The sequence below is a fragment of the Enhydra lutris genome, unplaced genomic scaffold (assembly GCF_002288905.1).
Source record: "Enhydra lutris kenyoni isolate GAN:26980312 unplaced genomic scaffold, ASM228890v2 scaffoldscaffold36, whole genome shotgun sequence".
Lineage (NCBI taxonomy): Eukaryota > Metazoa > Chordata > Mammalia > Carnivora > Mustelidae > Enhydra > Enhydra lutris.
In genome coordinates, this window is record NW_019154120.1 from 13,080,689 (window position 1) to 13,102,653 (window position 21,965).

The following is a 21,965-nucleotide window of genomic DNA, read 5'->3' on the forward strand; positions in this document are numbered from 1 at the left end:
GAGAGTGGGAGACCTGACCTATCTTGAGCCAAGAAAATTCAGAACAGGCCCAGAACATCGTGTTGTCAGTTAGCAAAGATTTAGAATCATCTGAAAGGATTGTTTAAAAATGACAAGTTTAAAGAGATTTCTATTGGCCCAACTCAGATGGCAACCATCTGAGCATTGAAAATAAGAATGAACACTGGTCCATGGCAAGGCTTAAGAGAGAAGGATGGATGATGCCATAAATTACAACTAAAGTGACCGAGCCTTCATTTCTTTAAAAATATACATACGTGACCCATAGTGTCAAGCGTCAGGTATTGCAAGGAGAAACTATCTGGGACAGAGTTTGGGGACTGGAGGGGGAGGCTTTACAATTAACTTCCAAGACAGTTTACTGCAGATGACTAAATTTTGTACCAATGAATTATATGAATGTTTCTGTGTCTACAGTTGCATTTTTCCCTTTTCCATGTTTCTTATAGGAGGTTACAATAGCAAGAGGTATAAAAAGTAACTCAGGAAAGGCACTGATTCCAGTGGTGACGGAAGAGCAGACCCCAGTAAGATAGGCTCTCTGAATCCACTGTGACCTACTTCCCATGAGCGGTTGACCCTTGTCCACCAGGCCGCTGGGCCACAAGGAGACCTTGGGAAATGAATCAGGCAATAGCCCAGGAATGTTCCTAACCCGAAATCATACAATAACAAGTAACTGTGTCTTCTGTTGTGTTAAAGGTGTGGGGTTTTGTCATAGGTGTGGAGCCTACACATCTTTGTCTAACATATGGAACAGGAACAAGTTCTGAGCTACTCATTAAGAAGATACCCCCAAATCAACCCCCATAGTTTATAGGTGAGGATACTGAGGCCCACATGGATGAACTAATTTTTCCAAATCAGAATTTGGATCTGATTTTCTTTTCCTTTTTTTTTTTTTTTTTTTTAGATATTATATATTTATTTGACACAGAGAGAGAGAGATCAAAAGTAGGGATAGAGGCAGAGAGAGAGGGGGTAAGCAGGCTCCCTGCTGAGCAGAGAGCCTAATGTAGGGCTCAATCCCAGGATCCTGAGATCATGACCTGAGCCAAAGTCAAAGGCCTAAACCACTGAGCCACCCAGGAACCCCTGGATCTGATTTTCTAACTCCCAGACCAGTGTTTTGTTTCCGTGACACCACGTTGCTTTACTTGGTTCTAAAACATTATGTACTTATACCAATGAATGAATACATTTTTATTGGTTACTAAGTTTTTTTTTCTCCAAAGGCTTTATATTTTATACTAACTTTAAAATAAATGAGGCTTTGCAATAATGTACTTTGGGCTGCATTTCAGTTTGGTGGCTTTAAGCCAAATAGTTCTCAACTGTGGGTTGACTCTGCTTCCTGGGGGATATCTGGCACTATCTGGGGACATTTTTGATTGTCATGACTGGACAGAGGTACAGTAATGGTATCCAGTGGGAAAAGGCCAGGGATACCACTAAACCTTCTACAATACACACCAAAGCCTCTTCATGACAAAGAATTATCTGGCTTAAAATGTTGGTGGGGCTGAGATTTAGAAACCCTGTTTTAGAAGATCACCCTGAGTTTGAATCATAGTGCTGACACTTACTAAGATGGCACAGGAACACAAAAATCAGGGTAATAGTGCCTACTCCAGAGCTATTGGGAACAGCCAATAAGATACCCTTAGAGCTTATCCCAGAGCTGTACACTGATGAAACTTCCAACAGTTAGCTGTTATCATCTCATTAAAAGTGTTCAATGCACTGTGGTTGTGAATCACTCCAGCTCTTGGGAAAATGGTGTCCTGAGACTCTGGTTATTCCTTAGCAATAAATATTCACTGAGCTACCCAGAATGAGAAATGAATTGTCCTAGCTTAGATTATCTGAGCAAACAATCTTCAACAACTGCTTAGTTGTGATGCGTTGCAACACAGACAATCTTCCTCTAGCTCTCATTTATAAACTAAAATAATGGGGGGAACCAGGAGGCAGAAAGGGATAACAAAGACCTCCACAGGCAGCCTGGGATCTCACCTGCTACTGAGCTACTACAGTTCTGTGACTGTGTCACTTCCTTGCACAGCCTGGCTCAGGGTAGTATACAAGGGTGAGTTAAAAAGCACTTTCTACACGTGTTGGTGACAATGTGATAACCATTCAGGTAGGTTACTATTATCTGGAATATACTATTATGTCATTGGTGCCCATGTCACTTGTGTTTAAAGTGGGACTTCAGGGGCACCTGGGTGGCTCTGTCGTTAAGCATCTGCCTTGGGCTCAGGTCATGATCCCAGGGTCCTGGGATCGAGCCCTTTGGCAGGAAGCCTGCTTCTCCCTCTCCCACTCCCTCTGCTTGGGTTCCCTCTCTTGCTGTGTCTCTCTCTGTCAAATAAATAAACAAAATCTTTAAAAAATAAATAAATAAAAATAAAGTGGGACTTCACTAGTATCTTCCTGTTGCCCTCCTTTCTCATCTACATCTACTCAGGCAGTGGTTCCCAAGCTTTAGTGCACACCTGGAGAGTTTAATAAACCACAGATTGCTGGGTTCCATCCCCATGGTTTCTGATTCAGTAAGTCTCAGGTGGGGCCCAACCATTCGCATTTCTAACAAGTTCTCCAGGTGATGCTAATGCTACCGGTCTAGGAAACACATTTTGAGAAGCACTGTACTAAAGAAAAGCATCAAAGCAGTGGTTCTGAGGATATTCAGGTTGTCTCCCATCTCAAAAACAAGTGCTACAAGCAGTATGGGTTCTTCACACCCAGAGAGGGACTCACTGAGATATCTTCATTTACATGGTACCATTGCAGTAGAATGTGCTCTTATAGGAAACAATTTGCCCTAACTGATGAATCACAGAAACCATGGGTGGTGGCACAACTGAGACTGACCTTATCAATCTGAGAGACACAGTCACCTCGTGCACCCAAACGGACCAGGGCCAGGGCAGTGAAGATGCTCAGAGAAGAGAAGAACACATTTTCACTTCCTTGATTGTTATCCATCTCTCTGAACAGATTGAAACAAAACTCTGCATTTGCAGCAGCAAGGGAGGCCATTGTGGAATGGAGCGCTGCCTAGAGGACAAAGAGAAATGGAATGAGTGCCAAGTACGTTTTGGGGGCATATGATGATTTCTCTAGTCATTGATTTTTGTATTTGAAGCTTCATTTCTTCAATCTTGGCTAAAACCATCAAATAACTTAGAACAAAAAGAAAAATTTCCTTTGGTCCTGTATCCTTGTTAACAACACTCTAAAACTCTGTTCTGCCAACAACGTCACGATACGCTCACTTTTTTTACGCTGATATTCTTTGGTGCAGCCTTTCTGTGTTTCTGCCTATGCTCTCACACTCATATTCCCACTTCTCCTTGACGTGACTTTGCTATCATCAGTGGCCTCTGAGTTGTTTTCAACCCCTAAGCAGACACATTTCCAACGTCTACCATTCCTCAAATCACCCCCGTTTTCTAAGCTGAAACAGAGCAAAAGAGCTCTTTGCAGTAAAACAAAGAGTACAGCATTAAATGGTCTCTTAAAGGGACTACAGTCCGTGCCTTTCCAATCTGTAATTTTAAAAAACATTAACATTTAGAGATTTAACACATAATTTCCTTACTCCTTCTCTCTAGAAGAGCCACCATACATGTGTTTAATCATACATCCTAACTCTTCTCAGGACTGTCCTAATTTCAAACATTATGCATCCTTGATCCTGTATTTATTATTTTCACACCACTTTCTAAGTTTTTTGGAATGGAAAGTGTGATTAACCATATTATGTATCACAAACATGCACATGACTTTCCAACACAAAGATCTATCTCTTACTGGAGAACCTGAGGTATAATAGCAAATGTAGAATCCAGGATGAAAATGAGATTGTCTTCAAATTCTTGATAATGTTGTTTCTGAAATATAGAGGGCTACCACTACTGCATGGCATTTTTCAGGAGTCTACTTTGGTATTTCTTTGCAGAATTTTTCCACAATACTAAAATGATTCTAGTACCACAGTTGGAGTTGTCAGAGACTAAATGAATTCCCATGGGTCCTCCAAATTATTCTCCTTGAATACTCTGTGACATTATGCCTAATGTGTGGTGGGTTCCAAGATTCACAGACGCTTAAGAGACCTAGTCTTAAACCCAAACTTGTTGCTAAAAGTTGTATGATCTGGGTTAAGTCTTAACTTCTCTAAGCTCCTAAATTACCTCTTATTCAATAATATGATCAATTTACAAGACAAAAAAAAAAAATGTCTGCTTCCGCCCTACAGCTGTTAAAGGACGGCATGATGTCCAAGCTCTGGGGAGCAGGATGAGGGCATGGTACAGAAAAAGAAGAATGCCAAAAGAAGAGGGATATGTGTGGTTTGAAAAAATAATATCCTACAACTGCTATGGTATTGATTTTGTCGAAGTCACAAAAACTTAATTCCTTTCAAAGTTACAAATGTCATTAAAATAAGTTTTCGATTTATATTTTATCAAATGGAAGCTTGAGTTTAAACAAAAATGAAAAACAATCTAGCATAATGCCTGATTCATTGTAAACAGTGAATTGAAGCTGCCCCCATATTCATTATTCTTCATTAAATGGTAATAAATTTGCTCTTCCTAAAAGACCACAAATTGGACATTTCCAGAGTATGCCTGAGGAAACTGTATTCTGCACTTTGGAATTCCAACCCCTGAGAACATCACTGAGGCACAAGGCCATAAATGATGCTGTTTTGCAAGGTCAAATTCAGCTACTTTTAAGTCATTACAGGTCCCACTCCTCAGTTATGCCCCCAGAAATAAAGGGTGAAAATATAATTCACACCCCAAATACTCTTCACTCCAAGAAAGAACATCTATGTTTTTTTAATGGTTATCCATAAAATTTAATGATTTCATATCAAATCCATGTAAACTAAGGGGACGTGTAGTGGCAGCTTTGATTGGAAGGAGAAACCCCTTCTTGTAAGGGCAAGAAGGAAACAGAGCAAGGAGAGGACACAGGATGAGAGATACAGGACAGTTTTAGCCAGTGAGTGATATCGGCAGGAACTAAGGTCCCCAAACTTTCCAGGGGCTCAAAATCACATTCTACATTGGAAAAGTTTTTTTTTTAATTTTTAAAAATGACAAAATTGAAATTAGTGTATATATAAGTAAATATATTTATATTGAAGCATATACTTAAATTGGAACTTAAATTGAAACATATTGATTTTTTATATTAAATTTTGTACTTATAAGAAGTTCCTTAATTTTAAAGTGAAATTGTGTGCTAGATTCTGTCTCTTCAGTTTCCAAGACTTCATATTGATTGCTGAAAAGCATAATAAATGAAATTAATCACTCTTAGAAAACTTTAAAAGCAAAATTATAGTAATCATTTCCAAATATGTATAGTGAAAATTATACTTAATAGAGGATTGTGGAATTATTTTAATATATTCTATATTATTTATTTGATATATTTGATGTAATATATTCAATATATATTGAAACTTTAAGATCTGCAATATTTAAAAATGACCCTGTTTGGGGACCTGCCTGTGTGGGACAGTGGAGAGTGGAAGTTACTTGGTTAGTATCATATCCCAAAGTACAAAATTTCAATGCACTTTTATTTGGTCAAACCCCAGTTCTGTTTGATGCTTTACGAAAGTATGTCTTACTGGGGCACCTGGGTGACACAGTGGGTTAAATGTCCTGATCTTGGTTTCAACTCAGTTAGTGATCTTAGGGTGATGGGATCAAGCCCTGCACAGAGTCCTATGCTCAGCATGGAGTCTGCTTGGGACTCCCTCTTCCTCTGCCCCTCCCAGTCCACATACTCTCAAATAATTAAATAAATCTTAATTTTTTTTTATTTTTAAAGATTTTTTTTATTTATTTATTTATTTATTTATTTATTTATTTATTTACTTGAGAGCGAGAGAACACAAGCAGGGGGAGCAGCAGAGGGAGAAGCAGGCTCCCCACTGAGCAGAGAGCCAGATGCAGGACTTGATTCCAGGACCCTGGGATCATGACCTAAGACGAAGGCAGACGCTTAACAGATTGAGCCACCCAGGAGCCCCAATCTCTAAAAAATTTTTTAAAATAAAAAAGCATATCATACTATTTTACCCCTAGGCAAGGTGGGGGGCCTTTCATGTCTTTTAAAACCTTTTCTTAAATCATGTTTTAAGCAATAATTACAAATGTTCATTTTCTAATTTCTTAATCATCCTGATGACTTTTCACAAAACTATCATTGTACTGGAGAGAAGAGAAGGTACACAGGAATTTGTTCATTGAGGCAACTGAGTACACATTTTTACAAGTTAGATAAATTTTATGGAAGAGACACATAAACATAAAAAAAAATGAGCTGAGACTTTCCTAGACCAATATAAATTCTCAAGCAATGACTTTTAAAATGATAAATGGTACTAGATCATATATCTTTAAACATTCCTGTACAGAAGTGTTTATGCACTTTGAAAATAAATACCAAATAGTATGTTCCACTTCACATAATTGTTTTTATCTTTCTCTCTGCAGGTGCACTGCAGTTTCTAGAAATGAAAGCAAGATTCTTTCCTTCTCTTTTGATATAAAGTTTAAATCACACTGGCAAATAGATAAACAATATTTAAGGGTGAGTTACTTTTTTATGCTCCCAAGCTTCTATCAGGTGACAGATGAATAAATATTAGCATTAGTACCAAAACTGTGGTTTTCCTTTCTCCTATAATTACTTTTTATCCCAACTTTAAAGAAAATAATAAACCAGCACCAAGAGAAATAAATTAAGTTCAAATAAGCCATTCAAAAGTATCCAGTGATTTGGGTCCCAGTTAAATAACTACAGGAAATGGAAAAGGAAAATAAATTACTTTAAGCCACAGAAGGTATCAGTATGATACGACCCAGCACCCAGGATGCCTTTGTCCAGACATAGCAATGCAGAAATATGCTTTCCAAATCCGGAAAGAACTTGGCTTTAAATTAATTTTTCATCCCACTAAAAAAACACTGCATTCTTACATTCTTTACACAAATATTTTAGTTTATTATACAGATATGTAATTTATCATTTTCAAGTTAACACAAATTAACAAAGATTCCTAAAGCTTTTTAAATCCCAAGCGTCGGGCGCCTGGGTGGCTCAGTGGGTTAAAGCCTCTGCCTTCGGCTCAGGTCATGATCTCAGGGTCCTGGGATCGAGGCCCGCATCGGGCTCTCTGCTCAGCGGGGAGCCTGCTTCCTCCTCTCTCTGCCTACTTGTGATCTCTCTCTCTCTCTCTCTCTCTCTGTCAAATAAATAAATAAAAAAAAAAAAATCATAAATCCCAAGCGTCTACCTTGAGGGACTAAAACTCCACAGGAACTCAAAGCATATTTGTTTACTTATGGTATATTTTAATCCAAGAAAATTCTTACCCCTTCCTTCTTATTGTCAGAATTTTTTATGTCAAAACAAAAAAATACATGTTGTCACTTAAGTTTTTTTTGAAGTCTAATAAAAGGCAAGAAAAATAATTTTTACATAAAGCACAGGAAAAACTAGGGACAAAGCATAATAAAAAAAACACAAAATTATAATGACATTTTATGGACCTAAACGTACTATACCTGATTGATAAGTTATGTGTCTTAAATCTTTGATAAAAATATTACCGAATCTCAGGATAATTTTGTCTGTACAAGGAAAAGTAGCTCTATTTCATGGTACATTACTGAAGAAAAAAAAAAAAAACCTTATATTTAAAATTAAATACATATTGGGGAAAAAATGAGTAACTACTATCGAGCATGCTTAATTTTTATTCTTACCATAGAAGTCAATTGTAATGCTATCAATAGTTACTCCTCTACAGAAGTATTTTCAAATCTTTCCATTTCTCTTAAAATCTGGTTTCAAATTTTGGTAAATCCCTAAGCAGACAAACACCATGCTATGTGATTTTTTTTAAGTTCAATTCTAATCTCAAAGCTGAGTTTTTCCCATGCTATGTTTAAAAATTGTAACTTATAATGCCTAAAATAAGAACACTGGGAATATAGAATCTAGATTTGTACATAATTCCCCAGATGCTATTTATCTATTCCAGAATGGAATATGAGGTTCAGCTCATCTGATCCCCTGCATGGCCTTCCCCCCATGACACCACAGAAAGTCAGCCATCAGACCACCCTAAGAGGAGCCCTAAGATAGAGAAAGCTGAGGGCAGGACTAGGCAATGATTCTGATATTGAATGATGAGTTCAAACCCTCAGGTACAAACAGCCATTGTTTTCTCTCTCTCCTCTCTCTCACCCTCTTTGTCTCTCTCTCATTCAAAGTGTCTGGCCAGACTTTAAGTTGTGGGCTTCAGAAATATTTACCTTACTCTCTTCATAGAGGAAGTTAGCAGCTGGTTGGGTGAGTCTGAAAGAGTTCCTTGCATTACTCTGAAATATAAAGCCTCTGACTCAGACACTCCCTACTTCCTTTTGTGATGACCATGGAAGTTTTAAATAATGGCATCAAAATATAATTATGTTAAGGCCCTTTATAAATCAGATTAAGAGAAATGTGTAGCATATGTGCTACAGATCTAATTCAAAGTGGTCAAAGTAGCAATGTTTTAATAAGTATAATAATGTATATATTATATATAAGTATAATTTAGTATGAAATTTTATTTAATTTGATATTAACATCACATAGTATTTTTATGTAGTATATGCAAATATTCATATATTGTGCTACACTGGTATTTTTCTATAGGGAAAGGTGTGTTTTTCAACCAGTGATTTTTGTTACTGCTATTGTTGGATTCCACCTCCTCTTTGGATTTTGGTGTCTAACAATACTGCAGAGCCCCACATAGAAGGGCATCAGTGGCCCCCTAGAGAAGCGAGAGGGCAAAGAGCTGGGGGACAGAGTGACAGCAAGCTCCGCTCTGGCTCAGAGACAGGATTTCTGTATTTGAGGACAGCAGGTGAGCTCACTCTTTCACAGCTCCTTTGGTTTTCCTTGATACAGTGTTTCTGACTTTACCTTATCATTATTCCTACAAGCGTTTGCCCACCCTGCCTTAATTTTAATTGCATGTTTTAATACTAGAAGTTTTAATACTGGAAGATTGTTTAAAGTTCTCTAAGATGAATATCCTATCAGGATAGATGTGTTTGAATATATTAAACACGTGGGGAGAGACCTACCTTCACCAGAAGATGGATAAGCTAGTGATCAGAACACTGAAAACTAAACCAAAAAAAATTAGGAAAAAAATATAATTATTAACTCAAGGGAAAACAAAGATTACACAGTGAAAGGTATAGCCTACTACACTTTATAGTTCAGCTGAGGGTAATAGTCTCTTAGTTGTAATGATTTAAATATTAAGTACTGAGCTAAACAAGACTCATGATGTATCTCTGTAAGGATGCCAGGAGGAAACTATGGGTAGGGGTCAGGTGGGGAGTATGGTATCCAAGAGACAAATCTTCCTTCCATGAAAGGAAGTCTTTAGTATAAGCCTTTTTAAAGGTAAAATGCAAAAAATAGCAGCATTAGCATGGTATTTAGATATCTGGAGGAAGATACAAGCCAGCATTAAAAGCACTTGAGATTGGAGATAAGTATACACCTATGAAATCACCACCATAGTCAATCATACTTCAATTAAGTGGTTTTAAAAACAAAAGCATTGAGAGTTGTTTTTCCTGTTATGTGAGAAGCAGGGTAGGAGGGGGAGGGAAGAGGGCACTGCTGGTCTACTTGATCAGCTCTGTGGTCTCATTTTGACTCCTCACTGCTTAGATCATATCTAAACTTGCAATGGATGAAGAATAAAATACTAGATCTAGGGTTAAGATCCAGCTTGGCACCTCTACTAGCCGTATGACCTTGAGCCAATAACTTAGTTTCTCTGAGCTCCCATTTTTCTATCCATAATATCAGAATTCAGATCAATTCTATTTTTATTTAAAGACATATGAATATATGTGTATATCTATAGGTACTATATACTACACCACAGGTACTATGTATATATACCACAATAGTGTTTGGTGCAGGAGAGGCCCTCAATAATTTTAATCCCCCTCCATGCTCACTCAGTCCTGGCTGTATTATATTACATGTGATTACATACAACATAGGAAGTGGGTTCACCTCAACTGTTTGTATATACCATTTTACCTTCGAGAATCTGGAGTTTTACTGCTATTATCTCTCTTGTGTCATAGTTCCATCCTCCTGAAAATAATACAATGATAAATAATACATGGAGATTTTCATCATGGGAGGAATGGAGAGGGCTCTGAGGAAAAATAGGCAGTTGGCAGTGCAGGCTCAGAGTTAAGAAGTGGGGAAGGGACATGCTGGCATGGAGGTTGAGGTCTGAACAAAGAACCGGGGTGCTCAATTGGTTCCAATTTGCCTGAGATGTTCTTGGTTTTAGTGCTGAAAGTCCCACCTCCCGGGACACCCTCAGTCCTGGTGGGACACACACTGGGGCACATTTTCCCCTTCAGCCACAGTTCCCAGACCACCGCTTATCTAGCACATCCCAGAACCCCACCAGGTCATGCTCATTCAATTCAAACTATCTTGAGACTTAGGAGATAGAACGCCGACACCCAAAACGTCCTCATCTGCTCACTGATGCCTGAAATCGCTGCAACCGGACAAATGCCGGCCTAAACCACAGTCAGAAGAGAAGCACAAAAGAAAACACACATTGTGATTTCCTTTATGAGAAGTCAGGCCAAGCAAAATTGTGTTTTTAAGGATGCTTATGTAGGTGGGCAGACTGTGTTAAGGAATGATTGCCTTTACTTGGCTCCTCTTACCTCTTCGGGGGAGGGAAGTTTTTTTGGTAAAAGGATGAGGAGGGAGGCTTCAGAGATATTGGCAATGTTCTATTTGTTAAATTCTATACATATATTTTATGTGTCCAATTTATATTTCATAATTTTAAAAAGTCAATCAAAACATATAAGGAAATAAATACCTCAGAAATAGGATGTAACCAATAACAGATCTGCTCCTGAGGGCAGATTTTGATGAGGGGAGGGGCAACCTGAACTGAAGATAAACGGAGTGGCAGTGAGGTGAAGAAGGATGCCAAGTAAGACTGGAGCTCAGACAGACACGGTGCAGGATGGGAGACCAGAGGTCCCAGTGTTCCCTCCAGCAACCCCCAAACCCAAAAATCGCTCCAGAGATTTCACACCTCTGCATGTAATCGGCCATTTTTGACATCTTTCTTGAGATTCACCAGGGAGCATACCTCTCACCTATACCTGCAGAAACAGGAGCAGCCTTTTGAATATGCAGATCAAGATTGCATTCACACCAGCCTCCTGGCACACACACACAGTGATGAAACTCTGATCTCCTTTCTCAAACTGATGCATTCTCACTCACAAAGAAAGTGTTTTCATACCACTCTGGACCGTTCAGCCTTAACGTGTTTTCCCAAGGCACTTTGGAAGGGGACAAAGAAGAGGGGAGCTGAAAGCCTGATTTACCACTATCTAATAAAAAGAAATAAGCATTTCTAAGCTGAGTATTTTCCTAAAAACCTTAGAATTAGTTTTTAAAGGCTGTCCGTAGGTGCCGTCTACACCCTCCCTGCCCCACCAACTGCTTATTGGTGTGTAGACTTAGCTTCTGGGATGGATTCCCTATGACTCACAGTAAGCACAGTCCCTAAAGAAGTTAATAAGCATTAAGCCTTTGCACCAAGTTTCAAAATAGTATCTAAGGCAGTCATTACGGGGTTCTCTCAGTTTGGATGTGAATGAGATTTAAAGGGGAAATTGGCCCATCTCTCTTCTTTACAGTGCCAATGGTTTTAATGTAAGTATACACAAAATTTCAGGATCTACAGCATTTATTAGCCTGTCTCAAAACATACCCTCTGCTTGTGAGAGGGATCATCAGTAAACTAAAGCAAGACATCGGGGACTTCTGTGAATTTTGTATGAAATTTTATAGCAACTTGTCATTGCTCTCTTGTGGTCTAATTCCTTTCAACCTTACGCTGTGTAGATAAGCTTAGCATAAGAACCTAAAATAGAAATTAACATAGTATCTTCATCATTCCTCAAACTTTGATGTTCATCTGGACCTCAAACTATTTTAACTGGCTTCTTTTTGTGCTATCCTCCATCCTTCTCCTACTTCCTCTTCATCCCAGTTTTTTCTGGCCTGGAATTTTCCAGAAACATATCTGTTGGGTTTGTAATCTCAACTGGCTTCTCTAGATGCTTACCTTAACTGAGCAGCTTCAGAGAGAAGCTGAAACTTGGGATGTTAATTCATTCTTGTCACCTGGCCAGATTCCTCTCCACCCTTCTGATCTGGCAATGAATGGAAAGCCACATCTGCAACATCTAGATCCTCCCTGCTATGATACAGGCTACAGTTCATGGAAATGGGTTTGTCCCTTGATAAGTGGCCATGTGTAGGCAAAGGTAGGTTTGCCATTGGAATATACCACACAGGGCAACCCTATCAGGTCCCCTTCCCTCCTCGGGAGCTTTGCACTGTCACTTTGCTCTCGCTCAATAAAAAGAACATCCCGTACAGAGGCATCCATTTCAGTCCCAGTGCTAGCATCACATGGTTGAACTCTGTGCCCCCGGCATCTGCTGTGCACAGAAGGAACTGCAAGCTGGTTCTTTCGGCTGAATGTTTTCTAGTATACAGCCAATGCTTACCCAAATGACTGAGTCTTCTACTGTAATAAGCTACTGGAATCTGAAGGGACCACAAGCTTATAGTGGCTTATCAATTTTATCTAGTTTTGTTTCTTGCCAAGGAAGAAAGGGAGCCTAGCTTATCCGAAATCAAATAGTTTTTGTTCACTTCCATGATGGTTTATGATAATATAATAATAGAGAAAAATAAAGTCACAAAAAAATCCTTGAAACTTATTTTGATTTAGTAGTTTCAATAAATCTTCTGGTGAAGGGTGTTGTTAATACTGAAAACGGGATTACAAATGGATTTCCTATTCTCTGTGTCCTGACTGCATGGAGCTGAAATATGTTTACTTCCATATTCTATCACCCACCTACTGTAGGCATCAAGTACTTTCAAGTGGCAAAACAACCAGTAGGTAAAAGGTAAGCAATCCAAGTGACACATAAACTGGATAATCCTCCTGGAATTGCCAAGAGTCAACCATAATTAAAGTTCTTCTCACCAATGTTTTCTTCTCCACTTTAACTCAGACAACCCTACTACTACTGTGTTTGCAACAGTTTATGTAGAACTAACCAATCTTCAAGTGACAGAAGTCTGAAAAGGAAGCTCAGCCATGGGAACTGGTATATCATATCAATTCTTTTCTCTTGCCATACAATGGTAACCCAAATTTCCATAGACTTACCAGTTCATGAGTAGAGATGAGATCACATGAATTATAATAACCTAAACTTGACTGTCCCTTGTCCTCACTTATTTACCCAGGACTGAAGCCTGGGATGATATTTGTGGGTTCCCAAGGAAACAAGTTTGCTCACCCGTTAGAGCCACCATATGAGCCTTCCGTATTTCTCTTCTGTTCTGGTACCTTCGTCAATATCCTCTGTCTCCAGGATTCTTGAGGATCCCTCACCTTTGTTACCACTCAATGAAGGAACACCGCTACCCCCACCAAGAATATTATTTCCTGGTGTTCTCACAATTGTTGGGGGGAAGGGTTCAACACCTTCATTTGGTCCCATGAAGAAATGGGAAGAAGGTCCCTTTGTCACTTTTGTTACCAGGTACCTGGCAGAGATGCATCTCCCAGGATTTGTGATCTCAACCGTCTCTGGCTGTTGCTTATCCTTGGGACCAGGTGAATAACAGAGATTCTATCATTTTGTTTTGTTCTTTCTCACACACCCATGATGCCCATTAATACCCATGTATAAACATCCTTTGGATAGGCTCCTTGCCTCAATTAAATTACAATTGTAAGTATGCATTTTGGGGAACTACCAAACCATCATATGACCCAAATATGTCTACATTGTCTTTACTGTTACTACTGAACTTTCAATCTTTAACATTTTATATGAAGGCTTTATCTGAAGCTTATTCTCCTATTACTATCCTCAAATGAACTGCTAAGCATATCTTCTCTTTAAAGGCATAAAGTAAAGTGAATAAAATGCCCACCTTTCCCAACAGAAGGCTGGGAAATTAAGTAATCTATCCAGACCGAAGTCATTCCTTTTTCTTCCCTCATGTATATGACAGTGTCTGATACTATATTCAGCCTTCATAAATGCTATTGAATTAATGAAATGACTTTGGGTAAAATAAGTGTTATAACAGAAAAGCAAACAAGTGAGAGCTCTGAAAGAGAAATAATTAATTGGAAGTGAGGGGATTAGGTAGGCCTCACAAGTGAGCAAGCATCTGATCTGAATCTTGAGGAATAAGGATGAGTATTCCAGGGATAGAGAACAGCCTGAGTAAAGACTCATGGAACTAGTGGACATGATGTGTTCTGGGAATAGCTGGCAAATACCTAGTGAGGTGGTGTAGAGGGGCGGAGGGACGGCAAGCTCTGCTGTCTGGATGGATGTTGATGCCATCGACAGAGACAAAGGATCCAGCAGGAACAGCATATGGGACAGAAGAAGAAAAAAGAGATAACAGGATCTGCTTCTGATATGTTGAATTTGAGATGCTATAGGACACCCAGCTAGAAAAGTAGTTGGAAATTCAGTTCCATATATAAAAGAGGTGGTTGGTGAAACAGATGCTAATTCAGCAGTCTTTGACACATAGATGTCAAAGATAATTAAAACCATGAAGGAGATTACCAAAAGTAAGAAGAATAAAAGCTCACTGGGAAGGCCCCTGAGAAATTCCTACATTTACAGGACAGGCAAAGTAAGGATCCAGACCCCTAGAAGAGTCAGGTAATATGGCTACATGACTTTTCTTCAGTAGCAGCAGGAAGCCCAAGAGCAGCACAGAGGGAAAAAAATGATTGGGTTTTGAATTACAAATGTAAATGATGTGGAATCAGATTTAGTGTTAATGAGTGCATTTGAAATGGACCGTGAAGTCCAGGTTCAACAGAGCATCATAAAGAGAGAGCATATCCCTCTTCACAATTTCCCAGAGCAGAGATGTTTGCAGAACTCTGCACATCAGCACATGAGGCTCCAGCCCCAAACTCCTATCCTTGCAGTGAGTGTGGTGAACGTTGGCAGGCTACCTAAAGGGTGAACCATAAGTTTATGCAAATCATTATGCTGGAAGACAAGATGTTATTAAGCATGTTTAATGGGAATGTGGACCACAAAAAGGTCAGTAAGTGTAACTGGGGTAAAGAGCTCAAAACTCTAGAAGTGGATCCCCTCTAGCCAATAACAAGGTCCACATGTGCTCAGAGAAGAGGCCTGCAGAGGAATACAAGAGGCTAAATAGTAGATGGTATACCAACATGAATGTTCAAGCCAGGACACTCCAAAAGAAAAATTGCAAATAGTAACTAAGACCCAGATGCCAAAGTCCTCTAGAGTTCTCAGGGCATAACTAAGAGTCTGGCAGATGGGAAGTGGCCAGGCTGGGAGAGAAGGGGCAGATGTAGCTGTTTAGAGTTTCAAAGGAGAAAGGGCAATAGAAGAAGATGAAAATGCTCTGAAAGTGTTGGTGGAGAGCCAGAGAAAAGCTCTTACCTTCTCCTCCTGGCCTCAGACAAGGAGGAAAAAAACAGCTTCCACTTGAGAAGACTTTCAAGCAAGTACTAGGAGTAAATACAGGATTATATAAGGTATGGGTTGAGAAGGCTGTGAGCTCTGGTTAGAGCTCTGTATTTGGGCTAAGAATACACCATTTCTGCAGTGACAGTATACCAATACTAACAGGCATAGAAAAGGGTGTGGATCAAAGTGGTGCTCTCGAAGGGCAATGGCCTAGGGATTAGTGATGATTTTTCCAAAGAACAGAACAAAAACTCTTTATCATGTGCCTTCCGTTAGTCAGATAGTAAAGTAGGCAATATAAAGGCACACATATGGAAAACGAAAAAAAAAAAAAAATCCCTGTCTTCATGGAATTTTCAGTATACTTAGGGTTAAAAGACATTAAAATACATAAAAATAATGAGAAATACAGGGTGGCATAAGGTCAATAACACAGTCTAGGTGTGTAGAGTTTAAGGAGGCTGAGATCCTTGCAGGAGGAAGCGGCCATGTTGGCATCGTGGATGATCCACAAGAGCCAGGTCTGCAGAACAGAGACGTTTAGAATGAAGATAAGTGGGCGAGCTACTCCAGGAGAGGATGCCTCCATCAGAAAGACCTGAAAGCACTGGGGCACTGGGTGGCTCAGTGGGTTAAAGCCTCTGCCTTCGGCTCAGGTCATGATCCCAGGGATCAAGCCCTGCATCGGGCTTTCTGCTCAGTGAGGAGCCTGCCTCCTCCTCTGCCTCTCTGCCTGCTTGTGATCTGTCAAATAAATAAATAAAATCTTTAAAAAAAAAAAAAAGACCTGAAAGCATTAAAATGGATACTTATTAAGGATTTGTTTCAAACAACCCCATGTTGTGGCAGAATGAAAAAGGAGTAGAGATGAAATAAAGGACAGAGAGGAAAGGAGACTGGCCACGGGCTGCTTACTGTGGAATCTGGCTAATGGGTAGAAGGTTTGCTGTAGACTATTTTCTTCCTTTCTGAGCATGCTTGAAAAATTCCATGAACAATAAAATAGAATTTAAAATTTTCTATTAGAATGATGGTGTAGGAAGAGAGCAATAGCATACAATTAAATCCAAGTAAAAAATAAAAAAAATTTTTTAAAAAGAATAAACAGTGCCTAAAAACTAAAAACAGAAATATACATTTCATGTCCTGACAGCATGAAGGGGAAAGAGACCAGTTTGGGCGCCTTACAGCATCTGCATATGGGTCAAGTTCAATAGCTCAACAGAGGCCTGCGGGACATCCCTGAGGACTGCACTTATGTATTCTGACTGTTTCCTCTCCCACACCACAACCATCATCATCTTCTTACTAAAGACCATCAATAAGAACAGCAATAAAATATCACTAAAGGGAAATTTCCTACACATCCTAAAATAGATTAGAATATTCTCTGGAAACTCCAGTCATTTTCTTTGTTTTGCTTGGTGTTTTGTTTCTTTGTTCTGAATTGCAGACATTGAAATTTTGTTATAAACTGTGTTTACCAAATCTAATTCTCTAATCTAAGTTATCTATTTGAATAAAACCTTGCAGTAGCAAGTTCCATGGCTTAATTTCATGTTGTGTCATGGTTTATTCATCCTAAATGCTTTGAATGTTAGGTCTATTTTTATTACTTGATGTATTCTTTGTTGTTGCACAATGGGCAGGGCACAAAAGAATTCTATTAGTCTACATCTCCTATTTACATGTCAATATTTACCCTATCTTTCCTTCTTGCTCTACCTCCTCCACTTTCTTCTTCCCTCTTTTATTTTCAAAATGAATAATGTTAGCTCTCCCCTGGCCATGAATACCAAGATGGAGTACTCTCCTCAGACATTTAAATGAATGCAGTCATTGGAACTTCCTACGATCTCTTCTCATCAGAATTTCAAATATCCAAGGCCTTATCGGTTTCCACATATTTGTGCCATGTCATTTCATCACATCTTCATGGCCACAAACAATAGAATAATGAATGGTGAATTCCCGAAGAACTGAGTCATCACTATGGCTTTTACTAGTAACCTTTCCTATTTGAACTCTTAGTTCTCTGATATTTATGAACAGACTGAGACAGGGAGGTTTCCCAAATCAAATCCAGTTCTAGTTTCTTTTTTAAGACTTTATTTATTTATTTTGATGTGGGAAGCCGAGGCAGAGGAAAAATTATTAAATTTCCTTACCCACTGACAAGCCCTTAAAACAGGCAGAGCGATATTCCTCTAGGGACTCAACTCTAGGGGAGCAACCTTAACAACCTTAACACTTTGCTAAGGGCAAAGGGCAATCATAGCCTGACGACCCCTACCCCCTACCAGGATCCTGAAGTCTACTTTAACAATTCCTTTAAAAACGTTATCTCTAAACCCTCCAAGATACATGTTGACAATAGTTCCCAAGCATATGGCCCACTGATATACATCTAAAGGGTCTCATGACAAAGGTCTTATTACTGGTAATGAACGACATTTTTCCCGACAATAGCTAGCCCCTCAAGGTCCTGGAAACCTTGTTTCCAAAATTCCTTAGAGACTTACACCATCCCTAACACCCTCCCAACTTGCAAGCACATAATGGACCACTCCTCACAACCCCAGGGCAGCAGCTCTTTCTGCCCACGGGTCCTATCCCCGTGCTTTAATAAACCACCATTCTGCACCAAAGATGTCTCAAGAATTCTTTCTTGGTTGTCAGCTCCAGACCTCACCCCACCAAACCACACTTATATTCTAAGACTTCATCAATTTGACGGAGAAAGACACAGTGAGAGAGGGAACACAAGCAGTGGGAGTCAGAGAGGGAGAAGCAGGCTTCTTGGTGAGCAGGGAGCCTGTTGCAGGGCTCGATTCCAGGACCCTGGGATCATGACCTGAGCCAAAAGCAGACACTTAACACTGAGCCACCCAGGTGCTCCTAGTTCTAGTTTCTTAAGAAGCAAATTAGAGTCCACTTTTCCATCTCAGAATGTCAACTTGCCAAATAAATGCAATAATTGTTCCCATTGGATTTCCTGAATTTTTTTCACCCCAATTGAATATCATCATCTTTCATGAAATATAATCCCAGGTTCATTAAGCTTTAATCAATTTCAGTGGCATAGTTCAAAGTAAATTATGTAAGGGCATCACCTACTCAAAAGTTTGCATTAAGTCACTTGGCTTTTACGAAAGACCTGCGTTAGTAGCTGTTTTGCTAACCAAAATAAATCCAAGGAGGACTTTGTCTTTTATGAAAGAAGGTAAAAAATGAAGACAGCATTCAGTGTTTGTTTTGCAAGAGCCACAGCCATTGTAGGGGTAGCTCACCACTCCCCACCCCCAGCAGCAGGGAGAGAGGTGCCACCGGCTCCTTTCCCAGGTAACACACTGGGCATCTCAGCAGCAGCCCCAGTGCTATGAACTGTATCTGTGAGCGTCTGGGCTTTGTGTCCATTTATTTTGTGCATCTGTGTCCTAAGGTATCAGGAATGTCTAAGAGAGGTTATTTTGGGACCAGGAAACATTCAAACATTTTTCCATATAAATTAAGGTAATTGCTTCTTTGCTTCAGGCCATCCCAGCCTACAAAAGGATGGCAGGGGAAACCTGTATTTAGTTTTTCTGTAACCTTTTATTTTGTCATCCTTTAACATCATGGTTCTGGTTCTCACTGGGCTCATTAAACCTATAATCTAGATGCATTCCTCTACTTGCAGTGTAATTTTAAGATCTCCACTTTAACTTAATTTAAATTAATTAAATTAATTTAAATTTTAATTTATTTAAATTTGTGAATTCGGAGACCTGGGAGGTAAACATAAATCAATTCTGCCTTTATTAAAGAAAGATATATAATGAGCTAAAGGAAACTTTAAAGATCATTTAAATCTAAATCTCCCATTTTATAATATGAGAAAACTGAGACTCAGAAAGTTTGTGCTTTTTTAAAATAAGAAACTTTGGGGGGGTTGCCTAAGAGGCTCAGTCGGTTAGGCATCGGAGTCTTGATTTCGGCTCAGGTCATGCTCTCAGGGTTGTGAGATCCACGCCTGCATTGGGCTCTGTGCTGGGCATGGAGCCTGTTTGGGATTCTTTCTCTCCCTCACCCTCTGCCCCTACCTCCCCCCCCGCCCCGCCCTGCAAAAGAAACATTTGGAACTATACCCCAAGATGCCTGGGATTTTTTTCTCATTGAACCATAATTTCTCCTGGGTACTTCTAGCTTTTCTGCAAGCATCCCCCAGGCTTCCCCTGAGACTTACTTAGAAGTCAGAGCTAATATAGCTGCCGTCCTGATTTATGCATAAATGTGCCCACCATAGATTTCTACCTCATAGCTAGCAGCCCATCAGTTCTCATAAGGGCCTATGAGAAATAGAGAATCCTATATGATCTCATAGGAAACTGAAGTAAACCAATTCAACTCAGCTTTGTTTTCTCACTGTTTTGGGAGTAATAACTTTCCCAACCCATGCAAACCCTTAAAGAGGGGTGCCTTTTTGAGTGGAGTTGTCAAGCACATAAAGATTCTGGTCTTTAAAGAAAAAAACTATGTGCAGGGTATATGAAACAAAAAGAACATATTAAATGAGCATAAACTAATGGTAAATCTATGAAGATACAGGAAATATTTAAAAATTTCTTTTATTATGGTCATTTCGTGTCAAATTATGTTAATTTAATTATGGATAAAATATAAACAAAACTGAGAATAAAAACTAGGACCACCAGTATCCAGTCTGTGCAAAAAGTCACATTCAAAGAAAATACACATCCCATTCCATTTATTCAGGCTTCCTTAAAGAGACCATTCAAAAGATTTCACAAAGCATGCCACATAAAAAGTCCCTCCTCGATCCTTTTTAGATATCTCTTCCCATCCCCAAACTTTCACTCAGAGCAGCAGCTAACTATCCTTCCCTATACCGCAAATCCTCACAACTAGGCCCCACTTCCCATTCGTCCCTTCCTTTTTTGCACAAGTCCACACTATCCCCATCCACGGAACACCTAATGACAGGAGACCCACCTGCTTGTCTCCTCCATGCAAAGTGCATATACACCTTTTGGAAGTTCAGCTCTTCTCCCACTCTGACTACATTTCATGAGATTCTCATCCTGCTTTGTTTTGGTGAAAGGGAGTAACATTCTGTGGGGTGTGTGTACATGTGTGAGAGAGAGGAATGAAAGAAAATAAGGTCAGATGTTAAAAGATTTAGACAACATAGTCAGTCATCAGAGTAAATCTTATGGAAATCTATGAACTCTATACCTTGATACTGGAGAATACACTCATCTCAAATACCCATGGCTTATTCACAGAAACTGATCATATACTGCATCACAAAAGAAGCACCCATCAATAACTTGAGTAAGTGAAAATACTACAAACAACACCGTCTGATCACACTGCAACGAAACTAGAGTTTACTAACAAAAACAAAGCACAAAAGACCTTTCCACATGGGTAGTTAAAATCCTCCTATTTACTCCTGGGTGAAAGAGAAAATTGAAATTAAAATTACAAGGAAAAAAAGTTAATGACAACGGTTTCCAGTTCCAGTCAAAATAGGAAAAACATACCCCACCTCTTTTTTCCTATAAATCACAACTAAAATCCCTGGAAAAAAGCCATAAAGGAACAAGGAGAAGACTCTAAAAGGAGAAAAAAAAAGAAGGAAGAATGCCTAGAATCTCAGGACTGGAGGTCAACTTAGTGTTAAATTTGCTGCGTTTTTTGTCTTATACATCTCAGCCTGAGTTCCACACTCTGGAACTCCTAAAAGGGACAGGAAAAAATCTTCAAGGAAAGCCTGTTCTCTCTAGCCACAGGTCTAGGAAGAGGATAGCCCTGTAGGCAAAGCCTTTTAGACTCTACCCACCAAAGTACAGGCAGATGTCATGAGAGAAGCAACACCCCTAACCCCTGGCCCAACATCGGTCTGGTTGCTGCAGAGACAGTGGAGTGAAACCACAGTGAATATCCCCGCTCTACGCCAAGCAAACAGTGTCACATGCCTGGCCACTGGTGGTGGCTGCAGACACAGATAATAGAATCCCACTCCTTCCCACTTGCACTGAGAACACAGTCTGTGAGGTGGGATCTTGTCAACTATCACCACCCCAAAGGAAGTAAAATGAAGAATACAATAGCCAGCAAACAAGTAGTTCCCCTTCCTCCTCCCCACTAGAGAGTTGGAGGCAGAAGATGGAAAAAAGGATCCTTCAAATTTGTATATGAAGTCCCAGTCACACCCCTTTTCCACTCATCTGTAAAAAAGAGAATCAATAAAGCAGA

General features: G+C 39.5%; 1 protein-coding gene across 2 annotated transcripts in view; it reads right to left on the bottom strand.

Annotated features, from left to right (window-relative positions):
- The window catches only part of LOC111154296 (serpin family B member 7), a 31,145-nt gene extending 22,713 nt beyond the window's left edge, over positions 1–8,432 (bottom strand). The window contains exons 1-2 of one of the 2 annotated variants that reach the window (XM_022513802.1): positions 8,379–8,432; positions 2,899–3,084 (exon numbers count right to left, since the gene is read on the bottom strand). In XM_022513802.1, coding sequence (XP_022369510.1) covers positions 2,899–3,066 — 168 coding nt within the window. In that variant the 5' untranslated portion in view covers positions 3,067–3,084; positions 8,379–8,432. Of the gene's footprint in view, positions 1–2,898; positions 3,085–8,378 lie in introns of those variants that run through there. The other variant, XM_022513803.1, reaches the window with a different exon arrangement.
- Between the last annotated feature and the right edge of the window lie 13,533 nt (positions 8,433–21,965).